The sequence below is a fragment of the Frieseomelitta varia genome, unplaced genomic scaffold (assembly GCF_011392965.1).
Source record: "Frieseomelitta varia isolate USP_RPSP 00005682 unplaced genomic scaffold, Fvar_1.2 scaffold_912, whole genome shotgun sequence".
In the NCBI taxonomy this organism is placed as follows: Eukaryota; Metazoa; Arthropoda; class Insecta; order Hymenoptera; family Apidae; genus Frieseomelitta; species Frieseomelitta varia.
Genome location: NW_025110715.1, coordinates 766,590 through 784,696, shown reverse-complemented (window position 1 = coordinate 784,696; position 18,107 = coordinate 766,590). Strand labels below are relative to the sequence as shown.

Here is an 18,107-nt window from a genome sequence, read left to right as displayed (position 1 = left end):
CTTAAGTTACTTAGATCGAAGCATTGAAGATGTTTGTTAAATACTTGTCAAGACTTTTTTAAAATAAAATTTTCAAGATTTCCAAGACTCTCAGGACCTCCAAGAGTTCCAAGACTTTCAAAAATATTAAAACTTTTAAGACTTTCGAGTACATCGATTCTCTTTCGAACTTTTCACCGTCTTCGAGAAACATTGGATCGTTTTTAAATTCAATTGAACTCATCATCAAACTGTGACGGAATTTAGGGTTCCATTGTACAAGATGCAATCGGCGCGGGATGTTGCGAAATTGACTTTCGATTCTGCGTGAGCCTTGAATACGCGGCGATCGATAGATTAAAATTAGTTCGATTGCTGATATATTAGCAAAGCAGGAAATTCTGTCTTGAAAGTGCAGTCAAACGTTACAACACTGGAAAGTAATTGCCCGTGTCCACGCACCTCCAATTCACCATTTTTTTTTCCCCCCTGGCTGACTTCTATTTTTCCGGCCGGAGCGTCTATTTATTTTGCGCGCGCGCATGCCCCGCGATAATATAATTTTATCGTCCGTTTGCGAAAGAGATTGCAAGGACTGGTCTCCATGAGCTTTCATCTTCCAACGTGCAGCGAATGGAAATATGTCTGCATTTAGGATGTAAATTATCTTTTCGTTGAAGCTGCAGCTACCGAGGCCACGGTGCCACTTGAATAGAGTATGAAGGTACATGGAGTAAAGAATTCTCGTCACTAAAAAATCCATTATATTTGTAATATAGATACTCAAATATGTATCTTTCACGTAATAGATGATAAATCTGTTCGTTTTTCCCTTGTTCTTTAACTCTTCGAGTCTGAATGAATCGAGATTCGTGTATATGTAACATCACAGCACGTGTTATATTATATATCTTTATCACGTCTCAATACTTTACCTTCCACTAGTGATTGAATTTGTATTCTCTTACTTTTAAGTAAAAATTTAGAGGGATTTTTATAATCGTCGTCCTGATCTTATATTATATCTTGTAAGTATATAGAGTATTTTAATTTTGTACATTTTGGGTTCCTTGAATGACACTGCTTGGTATGTCAAGGGACAATTCTCATAATACTAAATGTTATTTTATTCATTGCATTCGTCAATTGCAAAAAGTGATTAACTGAAACTGACCAATTTGTAATTTGTCGTAAAAACTTTGCATTTCCACAAGGATCTAGAAATTTGAATGATTTTTCATAAAATATCTTAATAGAAACTTGTGTTACTCGTCTTTTCCCTGTTCCTTGCATTCGAATTTCTGCAACGCAAGTTTTATAATTTCTATTGTAATACAATACAATAATACAATGAAATAGATGAAATATTAATTGATAGTCGGACGTATTTTACATAATATTTATATTTTCTATCCGATTTGTTCGTAAATCACGTAAAAAAACGTTGCAAACTCTTCCCAACTCCCAGCAACTTCAATTTCACTGACACGAGCTTTTTGCAATTTATTTGACCGTGGTTCTCCTGTTAATTCCCCGGTTAAGGCGTTAATAATCGAAAGTGGTGGCCGACAGAGAGAACTGGTCTGCATCTACTCGAGCGCGGACCGTACATACCAGTCTTTGTTCTGCCATTCCGCGAACGGAATTCCAAAGAGTCCGGCCGTCTTTGCGAAGGAAACAGGGCGCGGTGGCCGTTTTTCCTTACTCATCATCGGAGGTTACACGTAATCGAGTATATATACGGTTCGAACCGGCACGAAATGGATCAGTAGGCGACGGTGGACTGCCTGGGAAAATTCCGCTGGGATAAAGAGGACAATCGAGAAGGAAGAAAGAGAAAACGAGACTCGCGGAACGGGCCGGAGCCATGAAGCTGCTGCTGGTAAGCTGAGAGAAAACTTTATCGTAGCTCATCGAGCCGGGTCGAAGGGGAAATTGTTACGAAAAGAGAAGGGAATCCGTGCGGCAGTTCCTGATGAGAAAACTTTAATCTGTTAGCTCGTAATGCACTTTCGTGTCGTCCACGTGAAATATGAACGGCTCTGACCAATGTTTCGCTGATATATAGAGCGCCACGCTGCACGCTGGCAGCACGGGTAATTGAAACGTATGGCCAGGCGTTTCTGTAACTTTGATTAAGACGGGTAATCCATTGATTCCGTTTAAATACCGTCGGATAACCGTCGCGGCGTACGGTGATAATGGCCTGACAATTACGACGGCGGGAAATATAACTTGTATCAATTTGCTCGTTAATCGTGATCCCCTGTTGCGAAAGATGGGTTATTCGGACGTTTGCTATCGGAGTGTAACAATAAAATAATAGCACGATGATGATAATATCGACATTCGAGCATTCAATATCGTTACAGTCATCCAGCCCGTGATAATATTGATCGTCGAGCTTTGTTGGGATGTACATTCACACGAAATAATATTTCATTAATTCCCTCGTTTTCATTTCAATCGATGACTAAATGAGGCAACGATTCAATTAATTTACTAATTGAGATCTCTGTTATTAAAGGCCTGATCTTTCAATCCTTTCAACGTCGAGCAGTATAACGACATTCCTCTAATTCTCTATCACTATTCTCTCGGTTCTTTCACTGCGAACGGACCTGATTGCAATTCCATCACGAAGCGTTCGATCGAAGCCACGAACGAACCGTATTAATTCGCTAATCGAGATACTTGTTATGGAGAACTGATCTTCAAACGGTCGCTAACTATCCCAGCATCGAATAGAATGACGATGATAATTCTTTGATATTTTTCTTATCATTGTTTGTGCCAACAATTCGATCTTTGAATATTGAGTAGAATAATATCGTAATGATATTCTTCTATTTTAAATCTATTTTAAATCTATTTCAAATCCTCAACTTAACATTAAAACTAAAAGAATGAAACAAACGACCAGTTTGTAATTTTGCAGATACAAAACAGTGTATTTTTAGAGATTTTGAATGATTTTTCGTAAAATGAAAGCTTCTGCTATCTGCTTGTATAACAAAGTTTTTATATACATATATTTTTTTCACTTTAATCTCTGATGCTCCAATCGTCGGTATTTCTAATGTTAAAACAAGCAGTTCAATCTATCCAATAGAAAACTGACCCTTAAAATTTTCTGCATCGTTACCTGATATATCGCAGCATTGAACGGGACTGAATTTCGTAAAAATATTCTACTAGTCCTTTGAAAATCTTTCTCGTCTCATTCTAATCGCAGTTTCACTACGAATCGTTCGATTCAATCTCGAACAAACCATCGGACTGATCAATCGCGATTGCTCGGCACAGAAAGTATCGAGAAAGCAAATTCTTTCTTCGAAGGTGCACTCGATGCCAAAAACGATTTGTCTGTCCACGTACACAGATGCAGAAATGTTCATGCGCGGCACGCGTCTGCCAGGAAACCAAGTTATGCAAATTCGCGATGCATGTGCGCGACTGTATCCGCGTTGGATCGCGCGGATGCGTGACAGATATTGTTCCCGGATCAGTTGTCCCGTTGACACGATCATAGATCATGTTTAAACTATGATCAAACTAGTTATCCTCATTACGCTCGACACTCGTCTAATCCTCGGGAGAAGAAACGGCTGACGTTCGTTGACAGAACAAGTTAGTAGCTTCCCATTCGGCACGAGATAACGCAAATTCGAATGGTAATTTCGAAAGTTATTAACGCGGTAATGGATAGTCAGGATAATGGACGTTCGAGGGTTAAACTCGAAGTAGCGAAGTCGAGGACCTACATACACCGACTGAGAATCGTGATCGGTAAATGGGAGGTCAAAGTTCAAGTCCTGATTCATTAAAGCGGATGATAGGTTTCTCTCTTCGTGGTTATAAAGAAGGACATCTGCAATAAGTTTGGACATACTGTTGTCATTGTAGTTGTTTCACATATATAAAGACAGGCATCCATTTTCTACGTACAATGTATTAAAACAGACGTAGAAAGTGTGTACCAGATATCAGATCTACAGTGAACCAACAAGTTTCTTTTTTATAATATTGAAATGAACACAAAGATTACATTCGGAAATTAAAATGAATATTAATAATTTTTTAATACTGCTTTTTTAACTGCTCGTAATGAGAATTATTTATTCGTTTGAATGCACATGTCTTCTGCAATGAAATTTTAAGCTTCGATAATTTATTAATATTTATTCTACGATTCTTCAGCTTTCACAAATGTTGTTTGAACGCATTTCCATCGAATTTCACGAATAAGTGGAATGTATTTAATTCTATTGTTTTTCAAGAATGGAATCAAATCTCACAGTTTCAAAAATTCACAATTTTTTTAAAATCATACATTTAAATTAATGGCGTAAAATTCGACAATAAATTTTTGTACTTTTAGCTAATTTTACACACTTTTTCCTACGTATTTAGGATCTCGATTATGTTAAAATAGAACACTTAAACAGTTCATCATATATGTCTAATTAATGGTTTTGTAAAAGTGAAGAATGAAACTGAATAAACGAATATATCTTAATAAAAGATATTTTTTAAAAAACATTCGCTTTAAAAGATTTTAAAAACTGTTTAAATTTATAACAATCGAAAGTGCAAAATGTTCCTACAGTATACTTCACACTTAACGACAATGAAGAATGACTTACGTAAAATTTAAGTGCTTGAGCTGGTAATTGTTTTAATAGTTTACAAAATATTAGTTTGAACCGTTAATTATCAATTAAACATCAATTAAAATAACTTGTTGGTTCAGTAGTTAGTAGGTTATATTTAAGCTTATTACTATATTTTAACTATACTACACAACACAGACATACATATATGTAGAAATACAGATTTCACGTGTATCCAATAGAAAGTGTACCTAAACTTTTCGACCATGAATAGACGTTCGACCACTGCTGAATATTCAAGGAAGTTGACGACGAACGCGTCACGACGAATCCAGTTAATACCCGGGCAGAGTTATTTACGAGCGAGATTACAAGAAAGCATTTCAACTATTGTGCTGCCGCGGCCCACGTTTCTGACGTTCGTCTCGATAAATCACGCCTTACCCTTTACGTTTTCAGTTGCGGTTTGCGGCATCGATTCTCCTAATGTCCGTTCGCGCCGGCAGTTCGCCTTATCGTGAAATAGTGGGCGTTGGACAATCGGCCGCACCGTTGCTCGTTGCACCAGTTTATAAAGTCCCACCTGCGGTGAGCCTGTTACCCGCGGGGTCGATCGACGATGCCCCAACCATAGTTGCTGGCCCTGTGACAAAAACCATCGTCCAGGGATCATCTTCCGGGCCAGTGACCGTTGTGTCACCTGCAACTTCCGCAGACTGTTCTCCGACTGCTCCTGAAACAGTACAAAGTAAGGCTTATAATCGATTCACTCGTGGTTCGATTCAAATATTACTAGATCTAAGTTATTTGCATTATGAGTAGGATACATAATTCAGATTTTTCAACTGTAAAAGGAAAAATGGCCGCGTGTGATATACTTCAGGTGCCATTTTTTAATGGTTCGACGTGGACACGGTTCTTATAACTTTGGAAATGTTAATTTTTCGTCTCTACTACTCTAGAGTTACTCTAGAAGTTAATTAAAGTTCGTTAGAATCTTCTGATTTTGCCAGAAACGTGTGAAACGCGTGAAAAATTTGGAATGATCCTGATTCAATGATCGACGAGGAGCTATGTTATCAAAGTGGACGTCCGAAATCCTTGGACACAGGCCGTGATAGATAAATCAGTGTTACTGACGTTGAATTCGTTCGTCTTCTTTTAGAAGAAGTAACCGTGGTCTCGGCCGTGCCAGAAGATACAGTCCTCGTTAAAGGAGCCACGGCTGGCGCGGTTACGCTGGTGGCACCATCCGACAATTCCGCAACCATCGCCAATAACGCAGCGTCAGCCGAAGCTGAAACAAAGAAATGCGGCGTTGCTGCGTCAGCGAAGGCGGCTGCTGCAATCGAAAACGCAGAAGAATCATCGGCCACGGAAGCATCGTCGAACACCGCGGTAATTGGAGAAACAGTAGGCATAGCATCAGCGAACGCTGTAATAGGCCCCTCCACCGGACCCATAATCATTGCTGGCCCAACTGCTCCGCCAATACCTGTACCGGTTACCGTTCATGCTCCAACGCCTGAATCGGTGACTGTTGATGCTTCTGCGTCCGCTGAATCCAATGTTTCAGTTACCAGCAGTGTACGTGCTGAACGAATTGATGACGAATCTTGTTTGCTGACAGGTGAGACTTGATTGATCAATCCCATTTTTTATTAACTTGTTAATTTTGTGATCAATGTTCAGTTTTTTTTTTTTTTTTTTTTTTAGGAAACAAATGATTTGACTTTATGAGTTGTTAGGCAATGATATTATACATATAGTGATGGATTAAAATTGATATTTTACATGCGTACACATTTTTTCTGCATTAGTTGGTATCATCTGTTTCAGAATATAGAATTATATTGTTCTTGTCAATTAAAATCCGGTCTTGTAAAATTACAATATTTTAAACTTTCTTGTAGTTGTCACTGTATACGATGATATTTTATAAATGCCGTATGCATGTTTGGAATATTTATTACATTCATCTTCATTTTATTGTTATAAAGAACGGATCCAAACTGATTCAGACAGAGATTAATATCTATTGAAACGATCAATGATTAATCAACATATATTCTAAAAATATTTCGTATCATATCTTCAGCATGTATCATATACTTTACTAAAAAGTGTGTCTATTTTTTTTTCTTTTTTTTAGTACATTGTATCTCTCGTTTAATATCTATTCGAATAGCCAGAGATGCATTTTATTTCTCAATACAAAACTAGAAAGATCCCAGTTTCTAGAGATCATTTAAAATGTAGCATCGAGCAAATTGAAGCTTCGACCTACAGGTAGCTTTCCAATCCAACCTCATGCATGATTCAAAAGTAATCAAAAGATCAACGGGGGGCAATTATGTTACCAAGATCCCTCGACATCGTTACTATTTACACACGTTTAATTCCCATATAACGAAATTTATTTACAGACGCCGCAGAGTCGACGAGGATCGAGGGTTCGGCATCGAGCTCGAGCGCGGTGACAAGTAGTACTTCCGGTAACTCGAAAGCTTCCGCTTCGGCGTCAGTTAATTTGATTTCATCCGCAGCTACGATCGCACTCGACGAGACTCCCTTAAGTAACGTTGTCGTATCAACAGGAACAGCCTCGCCCAGCGTAGTTTCCGATCCCTCGGAGTCCGTTCCCGCTGGAAACGCATCCCCGTGGCTGCTGAACCGTCCTCTCCACCATTTGTAAATCACTCTGCTTATTCTCTCGTACTCGTATAGTCGCGAGTTCGAAAGATGAAAGGGAAAATATTATTTCGTTTGCTTCGCTCAACTTTTTAATAGTATCGAGTATAAGAAGAAAGTGTTTCAAATAAAATTTGTCAGATTTGACAACTGTTGGAATATTATACTATACATTGGGAATGGCAATAACCTCACAACCTCTTATGTTCTGAAATACTAACCCCTTTGAAGCAGTTCGTACAATGAAATGAACGTGACTCTTTATTATAACTACATTTCAAAGAACGTTGGAAAAAATTATCTACAAAGATGCAAATAATTGAATATTTATGGAGTAGCGTGTGTAAGATAAGTAAGTTACTCCTTGACTAGATAGACTTTTCACAAAAAGAAAAAAATAATAATACTTAATCTTAGATACTTTAATTCTTTTATCAGTGGATTTTTGTTTTCTATTATTACATGTTAAAGAAAAACGAATCCATTTATAATGGATGAACATATACCTAATGCTTATTGATCTTCATTCGCAAAGTGAACGTGTTTCAACAAATATTACACATACGAAACTTTATTACAATCTTCTTTGTCTTATCGTTCTAAACAGAGGGTGGCACCCAATTCTCTACAAAAACGAATCCGAAACATTCGCCGGACGAAGGTTAAGGTTAATGTATAACAAACATAACCGATAATTTGGCTAATGCATATGAATATGTTTTTGTACTATGTCTAATTATATAATCCAATGAAGTAGAACTAGTAGTAGAGCCGATCACGGTCGATTGCTATCTCTCCAATTCCCGGAGCATGTGGATAATTACGCTCGTGTACTCGCTCGTCATTCGTCGAGATCCAGCAAAAGTGAAAAGAGAAACAGAATTGATTATGAGAAACCAGCCGATGTCACGCGGCCGTAGGAACAGTTCATGCGAGTGGAGCCTTTCTAAGGTGAGTTTTTACACTGGACAAGCGTATTTGTTTTGACATTGCGTTGGCGATCGCGTCGACAAGGAAGGGAGAAGTTGTGCAAGGACAACCGCTGGGGACCAACGCTGCTAGCGGTTGGCATTGATGGCTGCTGTGTTACTCTGCCACGTGAATACAATAGCTATCCACTTCTTTTCTTCTCTCTCTCTCTCTCTCTCTTTCTCTCTGTCAGCCTGTCTCGAATAGTTCGATTTTTGTGTTTAATAAAACCGTGCGTAGATAAGGAGCCGGTTCTATTTATTTTCCCTCTTGACAGTTTTCCACCGCCAATAGCTTGTCGTTTTCGCGTCGATTTCGCGATAACATAATGGAAACTGGGACACGTTGATGCAACTTTGAACCACGATTGCCATTTGCTATCGGTTTGCTGAATTGTTCTGTGTGGCTCAGCGTACAGTACTAGGTGGAAGTTTGGGCAAGTACACGCTCTGCATGTGAAATACTACGTGGATCTTGTAACATAATACTTTTGATCAATATTAACGTAATTTGCACTTCCGCTCGGAATATTGCATTGTGCATGGGAAATGCAACATGTCTATTGTTGTATAGTAAAGCCGTGAAATACATCATCAGTTCAATTTTATATATAGCGAGATATGTATTTTCGTATCAAAAAAATTGCCGCTTCTCTGTGCAATAAAGTTAATCTATCGAATGTTTTTCGATCAATTTATAATTACAAAATTCGCTCTGACGTTCTCTTGTCGTTGCCACCTGGATTTTATAATTTTACGAAATTTGACGAAATGTTTACAATATGAAAAATTATTCATGATGTCGTAATACAAAAATAAATTATTGAAATGCAGAAATTAATATTGGAGATAAAGTGTAAAAAGTGTATGCGAGCTTTTTAATGATACTGCAGTGGTATTTTTAGGGCTCAAGTGAAATTTTTCGATCGAAATAATATAAATCATTTTACATACTAGACATAATACACTTTTTATAAATTTTATTACACATATTTTGTATTACAATGTATCGGAAACTTTAGCAAAAAGTGAGATATATCATAAATGTACATACATAAAAATTACAAAACATTTGGTAGAAACACCTGTTTCGTAGAAATAACAGAAATATAAGTAATTTAAATATTTACTTCAAAGTTCACACATGTGAATCACAACAATGGTGTTGATGCTAATGTTCAAATATTTTGCAGAACTTTGTGCAAACAGTTTCTACAACAAGTATTAGTCGCGAATCTGTAACTGTACGATACGTCTTCGGTACTTTTGTCCTTTGAAAAGCACACGTAAACGTGTTATCCCATGATTGCAACGTCGATGAATTTCTGTATTGTTGCAAATAACAGCGCAGCGATTTAACAAAGTTATACTTATCACGGTTATCTAGTTAGCCGGCTTGCGATCGGCGTGATCTGGCGTACGGTGCAACCTCTAATTTGGGTTAAATCATGCCAAACAAGCCGAACCTAAACCATACGATTAAGCTTGAAACTCAATTATTACCGGGCCGGCTTTCACCAGGCAAACGAACTTCGTCTAGCCGAGTCACCTTTTCTAGGTTTCTAGTTAAAACGTTGAATCGCAAACGTTTGCTTGTCTGTGTATTCGAGCTTCCTCTCGATTATTTCACGTTGGTTCTCCTTCGCGCAATGTGTACAACTATTTGAAAAGAAGTTTCCACGTGGAAAAGTCGTGGCAGACTGGAATTACCATCGATTAAAACGTAAAATTTCTATCAGAGACGTTGAAGTGCACTGGAAACAGGAGGGAATCTTTTCTAGGTATATGTTGAATCGCAAACGTTTGCTTGTGTGTTCCGTGCTTTCTCTCGATTGCTTCACGTTACTTTTCTTTCACGTAACGTGTACAATTATTTCAAAAGAAGTTTTCTCGTGGAGAAGCCAGAAATAGGGAAAATTTAGAATATTTGTATATATTAAAATACTGTATTTTATACTTATAATTGTTCTCGTGTTAAGTACATGACACAAATGTAGCTTATTCGTAAGAAGACTGTCGATATTCGTGCAAATTGATATTTTCATCGAATTGAGAAAGCGAAACTCAGGTTTATCTACTAATTTATTTTACAATGCGTGTGTTGACTTGGACATTTTGTACGCTTTATCACATAACGTATAATCTGCAAATTTTTACATCCTCAAATGTTTCGTAAAAGCAGAAATTATTCTACGGATCTGTTTATAAATATATCGATGAATAAAATTCAATACAATTATAATACAATGTTATATTCTCCACTATGCGTGAATTTAGTAATGCTTCAATTATTGATAATTTGAATTTTAATAATGTCTCACTTTACACGTCGCTCGTTTCAAACGGGACTTGTATTTGCACTATTTGATGAATTATTATCATTTGTCGGATTACCAGCAGTTGGATTACTGGAAGGAGTATTGGACGACAAAAGAAAAGACGGTAAGATGTTATACGTTTTCGCCTCAGACACCGGGCGAATGTTGAACAGATCTGTGATTCTGTTTGTATTAGATGTCACCGACTGTGGAAAAACAAGAGTCCTGAACGTGGATAGAGCATTACTCGAATCACTCGAAGATACAAATCGATTCATCTGGAAAATAAAAATAATTTCTTATTTTACGCGAGAGCACTAAATATCTATATTTTACTGTTACGTTCTCTTTCTCTGGATTTCCGTGAACGACTAAAAAAATGAATTATAATTGCTCGTGAAAATACTCGAACGCATAGAAACTTCATTCACACAATGCACATGTACAAAAATCACGATAAATTTAATGTCAACGTACATTTAGTCGAAATTTAGCAATTTTATGAAATTTAAAGATCTTCAACAGGTGAAAGTACAACGTGTAACAATCTTACACATTTTTATATTTTTATGAACGCAATTCGAGAAATCTGTTTGATATTTTCGCACTTTTCAGTTTTCCACAAATGCACAAACATCCGCAAGTTCTTCCATAACAAGTGTTCGAATACTTTCGTGAACCGCCGAATTTCTATCATCGATCGTGAGAATCATGTCACGGATACCGCGGTGTGACGTAACAAAAACAAAAAAAAAAAGCACGTTCACGCCACGTTTATTTCTCTTAAACGCGAACTTCGCTCGTTCGTTTCAATTTAACGCTTCGACGCTTCATTTTTGATCGACGAAGTCCCTCCCGCCTTGGAGACGCGAATTTTATGTACCTGCAGCAAAACGACGAGCGACAAACTCAGAAAAATCAATTTTCCCCCGTTCATGATTTATATTATCGCGGAGAAGTCCTTGTGATTTAAATTTCAGCAAACGACTGCCAAGATGTCGGCCGACTCGAGACGTCCTCAGCTACTATTCACAAAGGTCCCTCTTTTATATATTTAACTCGCGACTATCTCCCTGCAGCTGCATAATCTTTATTTGCGAACGACAGTTTTTATCTCGCAACGTCCATCAATTTTTTATACAGGTTTCGTCAAATTCTTACGTGTGTAAGTGCAAACGAGTGCGACTTTGATCACAGTCGAACGACACGTACACGAATATTTTCGGAATGAGACATTCGCAAGAATTTGCGGACGCTTCGTGGAGAGAGAAAGAGAGGACGATCGAATGTCGTCACGCGCGGTTTTACAATATTTGGAACGATTGGTAAGGAACGGCGTTCGCGATTTCCAAGAATAAACAAATCGTGATTCGACCGAATCGAACGAAAACGAGAGACTCATCGAGTCATGGTTAAATGGCCACGATGTCGGAATGTTTTTCAATCGACGCGTCATGTTGGAATATTGATTCTATGGAATCGAACGAACCGTGAACGGATATTGTTTTATTGCGAAACAACGACGTTTTCGCGAAAAATTCAAAATGATTTACCGGATCTATGTTTCTACGATCAGAAACTGTTATCGCGAAGTTATTCCGGGTTTTTTTTTTTTTTTTCATTCTAAAACGAGCTTACTATTTGTCCCTCTTTTTTCACATTTGATCGTTATCGTTCTCGTTTTGATTATTATATCTGCGATCTCTGAGTTGTCGCTGTAAGAATGTTGTATTTTTCGAGATTTTTATTTATTCATATTGACCATTTGATTGGTAAAAGGCAATTAAATCGTTCTTACTGATTCGTGTAATGCTATACTGTATTTTACAAATGTATCTTGTTATCAATTGTCATGAGTGTCACTATGAACAAGTATTACGTGTATTAATAGAATAATGTAGTTAATAAAAATCAGATCTTGAATTAAACTTGCGCGTCATAGACTTTGAACAACTTATGCAATATTTCTTTGCAGTACAAATTTCAAAATTCTTATCAATATAACTCAGTTAGACTCAGTATCAAAAGCTTAAAAACTTTGACAAATTACATTTAAAAATTTGTCTTAGGAAACGCACCAAATTGTTTCGTGTCTCTGTAAAATTGAAGCTATGCGAAAATTATTTGTTAGCGAACATTATCGTTAATGAAAATGTGGACTCACAGTGAACGTGTGATTAAGCGATTGATACTTCATTCCTAAATAATTAATCTCATTTGCGTTGTATCAAAGATAAGTTTGCAATTGATTATTTGAATCCACTGTAAAGTATTTCTGTAGATCTAACACGATACATGTTACACAAAAGCTCAAAATAATCAATTGCAACAAATTGTTTCAGTAAATGATATTCAAAGACAGTTATTTTCAAGAACATAATTGCATCACTTTCGTCTCAATACTGTGCAAAATAACTGTCCAAATTCGACGATTGGATCGAGCGATCCCACTTTTCGCCATCGAGAAATACAAATGGCGCTCCAATGAATCGCATGGGAGCATTCCCAACGAGAATCCGATTATCTTTTCGCCCCAGAACGAATATTTTATGGAGCCAGACGAAATAGTAATTCGCTGCAATTTCACCTTCTCACCAGCGGCCCTTAAATCAATGTTACACCTCGGATCGTGCCGGCTAAGTGAACAATACCTGATTCAACGAACATAAAATTCCCTAACAGAATGGCGTCGTTCAATGAAACGAACGTTGAAAATGTAACAAAAGGTCACTCTTTGGCGCACTCTATTTTGCACGCTAGCTTTCGTGCTTCGCTTCATTCACATATAAATCAGGCATAGAACTCTTGCCTGTTTCGTCATTTGCAGTCGTTATTTACAAAAGTAATCGAAACCTTAATTACGACAGCGAACAAAGAGGCTCGACGAGTGTTTCCAGTTGTTGAAATGAATTCATAATGAAACAACAATTATAGATTTCGTTCATTGTCGGTGACAGTAAAGTACACGAGACATATGTTTGGCATAATTAATGTTAATTGAAACAATTCATTTGTTTACAAAGACAAATGTTACAAAAAGAAGCACACGTTAAAAATCATTTCGTACGATCAATGTTAATCCTTTTCAAAATTGCAGATACTTTTTAATAAGAAAATTTCATTGATTTCACGAACAATAGGAAATAAACATAAAAACATTCTTTTATTGAATTGTAGCTACGTAATTATACTTGACAAGAGCAATAAATAAACATAAATCATTCTACTAGTGTGATAAAGAGTACAATATTTAGCAGTTCGTTGACACTCACACTCTCTCTCTTTATAATAAACTTTATACGAGCAATTAATTAAACGCAATTAATAAAGACCGTGTCGTTTCCTGAAAAAGCTGTTACATTCAGTTCGCAGTAAAGACGTGCAAAATTAGCTCAGACCATGAAAACGAATTCACGTAGATACAAATATATTGTTTTATATTAAATAAGTTATATTATCGTGGTAACAACATCATAAATAATTCATTTGGAATTTTGCATGGGCGTGTCAACGAAATGCGTTCGTACAAAAAATAAAAGTCTACATCTATGTAACTTTTAAATTACGCCACGTTCTTCGAGGTCCGTGAAAAAGGCTTCGCTGGTGACGTGAAATTAAAGCACCAACGACTCTCGAAAACGTTTATCGCTCCAGGGGCGAACAATGGCGGCCAACGAAAATTAATTCGACACTGGCACCCGACATCCACCCCGTTTCGTCCCGTTCTTCGTTCGATCGGTGTGTGTCGCTGGCTCGTACAAATACGCGGGAGAGCGCGTCGCCGAACGGGGACAACAATGAATCCCAATAAACGGGGCAATTTTACGGTAACACGGAGAAAAACAGTGGAGGAGGGGGAGAGCAGCCGCGCTGGTAATTCTCGTAATGGCGTAACGTGCTCCGAGGGGGATTGGATTCACTTTGCTCTAATGCACACTGTCTACCGCGGCAATGTACGCCGCGTGCAGTGCACGAAAATAATAACACGGCTAGCGAATTTTATCGCGCGCTAAAGTCAACCAGGTTGCGATTAATAACGCGTTTTTCGCAACTGTTGAGGATGGAGGATATATATCTCCCACCGCCTCTTCGAGAATTCCACCACGAGAGAAAAACGCTTTTGATTTTCACATCTGGTATCTCGAGAGTTCTGTTCGCTTAAAAAGTTACATCTTTTTTTTGGAAAAAATCCATATATATATATATGTATATATGCAAATTCCTGATCTACTTCAGCACCATGAATTCTGAGATGAAAATGAGATGCATAAAATTACGTCCAGAGGGAGAAACGAAAAATCACCGTGTCACTAAGCGTTGCTTTCGTCAAGAGTAAGTCCAGTGAGATCAGGTTAAAATTTCTTATCGATGAAAATGAATACTACGGGATCCGCGAGTCGGTTCAAAGTCCGATATCAATACCACTCTCGCAATCAGTCTCCCCGTTTACTAATCAAAATCGAGCAATAAGATAGGTAACTCACTTCTGCCTCATTTATCCGCTCGTCATAATTCTAACAATTGTAACAACATAAACAATAATATACAAGTATATTTAAATGATAACAAATAAGTTTATTACTTCTTAATAATTTCTATCCAGTGATATAATCGCCGACGAGTTCGAAAAGAAAGCGACGAAATTGTTGTGTACGGTTCGGTCACTCGTTATGGTCCGCGAACCAGTTGCCAGCGCAAGAGGTCAAACAAACCGAATTTTACCTGACTTTTACGTGACTTTTAGGTTCGTTCAAGCGGAACATACACTGTCGGTCGCAAGTCAGATATATATATATCGCGTGTATCACAGATTTAATGGACGAAGTTTTCGAAACGAGCAAATCGAACGAACTCGACAGGGCGCGAGGAGGAACTTTGATGGATGCGAATTTTCGATCGTCAAGATTCTCCCCGCGGGGAATTCAAAAGTGAGACGCGATTTCCGGCTGACAAAGTCCGCCCCGGTGAACGTAGCGAATTCGTAAGTATCCCTCTCGCCGGTAGATAATAAATCGCTGTCGAATCGCGAGAATATATTTAAATATCACTGTTCTTCGCGAAAGGGGGAAGTTGGACTATTCTTCGCAGCTGACAGCACCATCGTTGCGGTCTTCGCATCGCCGAGAACTTATTAAAAGAGATCAACGTCGAACGCTGATCGAATATTCGACGTGAATAGATGCGACGACGGGACGGCTGCGAATTGCTCAAGACGTGAAAGTTCCTCCAGTGTGATTAACATTGACACCTTGGTCGACCACGCACGCGAAACTCCAGCTACCCTTTGACTCGCACTCGTACGACTCGTTATCGTGTTCTTTTCTTCTCGGAGTTATCACGAGATACTATCGATTCGGGTCACGGCCGACAGACGCGAGCATTATCTTCATCGTACTCGCCACATCGGGGAGATTCGACGGCGACGTTCGTTACGCTAGATTGCATGGAATGTCGACGTGGTTTGGTACAAGATTACCTTTGCGGACGGAGAACGAACGACAAGGGAGAAAAGGAAACAATGAGAGAAAAGAGATGTGAGTAGCCTAGAAATTACGATATCCATCTTTTCTGTATATTTTTATACGTGGAAACCGAGTTTGTACGATATCGAGTATTAAATATTAATTGTCTCTTCGGGAACTGAAATTGTTACAACATCAATGATGAAACGAAAGAAATATTAAATATGTTTGCATCGACGTTTATTATCTTGGTTTATTGGAAAACGCACCTGAGCAACGATATGCATGTTGAAAAGAGAATTTCATTGAATCAAAACAGTTTGAGAATTGCATTAGAGAATATTCGCGATGGGTTTAATTTGGAGAGTATCTGATGTTTGGAAAGTATATTTGGAGAGTAATTGATGGATTCAATATTTAAGAATAAACTCATACATATAATCCTCTCAGATTATTTATTTAAGACATTTTAATTGCACGTATATAAAAGCACGTTTATAACCATAGAGTACTTTTTTTATTTGAATTGTAAAATATTCTCTGGATCTTGTTGTGTCCTTTAATTAAATAATTTTTTTCTTCTTCGTATCGTAGGACTGATAAAACAAACGAATAAATAAATAACACTATGGTTGCCTTACGCTAGATCGTGTGGAATGTCGTCGTGATCTGATATAGGATCGCTTTTGAAACGAACAGAAAACGAGAGAGACAGAGGGTAGAAAGAAAATGCCAGGTATGCGCGACACGTGTTTGCTAGCATGTAAAGACAGAGCCGCCACATTGGAACGAGCGGAGCTTTTCGAAAATAACTACATACCTCTCCGAGGAGAAAATTCAGTTGTGTTGTCCCGACGTCTCGATCAAGCGGCCAACGCGCTATAAACACAAATTCACTAGGCGTTCTTACGAGCATTGTTGATAACGCGTCGACTTTTACGGTCGAACGCTGATAACAACAAGAGTTCCTGAATGGAATGGAAGATGGGTGCACACACATGGATTCAGTCTTGTTAATTTGAAGGAGTTTTCTTTTTCCGCGGTTGTGACTCGGCGTTTCCTAATTGACGAGTTTCGCGATTCCTTTTTAACCTCTTCAGTGTTGTTTGGCTAAGAGCAAATGAAATACGAAATACTTTCGTGTAACTTGTCACTGTCATGTACATTTCGAATGAAATTCTTCAATCTTGGCTTTTGATGTTATCTGAGGCAATCATACGAAATACTAAGCACACACATACATATATTTTAAATAGGAAAGAGGAAATATTAATTCAAACACCTTAATTACAGATTCGAGAAATATTCTATATATCTGCTAAATATTGATAAAGTGAAAGAAGATGGTCGGAAATTTTATCGAGACATGTTCCTGAAATTACTATAAATACTATAAAATGTCAAATATCCATTACAAATAAACGTTGCAGTTGTTGTGAGAAAGAAAGTATTAATAATAAACTTTGAAATGTAATAAAAACATTAATTTATTAATCAAAAAATAAAAAGAATTATATTGTTAATTCAATTATGATGAATATACGAATACTGAAATAAATATCTATGCATTTGATGACTTTAGTCGACGATCATATTGAATAGACTAATCGAATGCAATTTATGTATGTTTTTAGTACGCGGAAGTTAATCGAGTAATAAATGACAAATCGAATGTAATATAAGTGAAAGTATGACCGATCCTATCCGTTATATACCGTTTCTTCTTTTCTCCGTCACATTTGCGAATACTCAGCGACGTTTCCAGCACTTCTTATCGATCTTCATCGATGCCAACCATTGGTTTCCCATTTATTCTCGTTACGATCGTCTCTATCCTTTCTTCACACGTTTAATTTGACTTTCAAATAACGTGGCAACCGTCCCCATTAAATAAACGTTAACTTCTTATTTTATATCACGTCCTTTTTCATCGGCGAACCGATCGATCAAAGTCTCCGATCTTCCGATTAAAGAAACAACGAGCCAGGAGGAATCCGTCGCTTTCTCACATTTCAATTTCTCAGACAGACGTTTGGGCATTGTTTGAACGAAATATTTGTGAAATGTTTATTTCAA

General features: G+C 37.6%; 2 protein-coding genes across 4 annotated transcripts; one reads left to right on the top strand and one right to left on the bottom strand.

The window, feature by feature from the left end:
* Positions 1-1,561: 1,561 nt before the first annotated feature.
* On the top strand, positions 1,562-8,499 carry LOC122537487 (platelet binding protein GspB-like). Of its 3 annotated transcripts, XM_043670678.1 has the most exons (5): positions 1,563-1,861; positions 5,052-5,340; positions 5,758-6,222; positions 7,019-7,087; positions 7,190-8,499. In XM_043670678.1, exons 1-5 carry the CDS (start codon positions 1,847-1,849, stop codon positions 7,285-7,287), a joined length of 936 nt encoding a protein of 311 aa, XP_043526613.1. In that variant the 5' UTR covers positions 1,563-1,846; the 3' UTR covers positions 7,288-8,499. The 3 variants fall into 3 exon arrangements, with proteins under 3 accessions (XP_043526612.1, XP_043526613.1, XP_043526611.1); XM_043670677.1 differs by having other exon boundaries at positions 1,562-1,861; positions 5,761-6,222; positions 7,019-8,499; XM_043670676.1 differs by having other exon boundaries at positions 1,566-1,861; positions 7,019-8,499.
* A 2,073-nt stretch (positions 8,500-10,572) lies between these two features.
* LOC122537490 lies at positions 10,573-11,596 on the bottom strand. The gene is made up of 2 exons (XM_043670684.1): positions 11,453-11,596; positions 10,573-10,847 (listed from the first exon to the last, which is right to left on the bottom strand). The coding sequence occupies exons 1-2, from the start codon at positions 11,504-11,506 to the stop codon at positions 10,590-10,592; spliced, it is 312 nt and encodes a 103-aa protein (XP_043526619.1). The 5' UTR covers positions 11,507-11,596; the 3' UTR covers positions 10,573-10,589.
* Positions 11,597-18,107: the final 6,511 nt, after the last annotated feature.

Coding starts and splice junctions, on each gene's coding strand:
- LOC122537487 (XM_043670676.1), top strand. Junction 5,341..5,757: donor TGCTCCTGAAACAGTACAAA/GTAAGGCTTATA, acceptor GTCTTCTTTTAG/AAGAAGTAACCGTGGTCTCG. Junction 6,223..7,018: donor CGAATCTTGTTTGCTGACAG/GTGAGACTTGAT, acceptor ATTTATTTACAG/ACGCCGCAGAGTCGACGAGG.
- LOC122537490 (XM_043670684.1), bottom strand. CDS start 11,506: ATGAACGGGGGAAAATTGATTTTTCTGAGTTTGTCGCTCGTCGTTTTG. Junction 10,848..11,452: donor CGCTCGTCGTTTTGCTGCAG/GTACATAAAATT, acceptor TTTATTTTCCAG/ATGAATCGATTTGTATCTTC.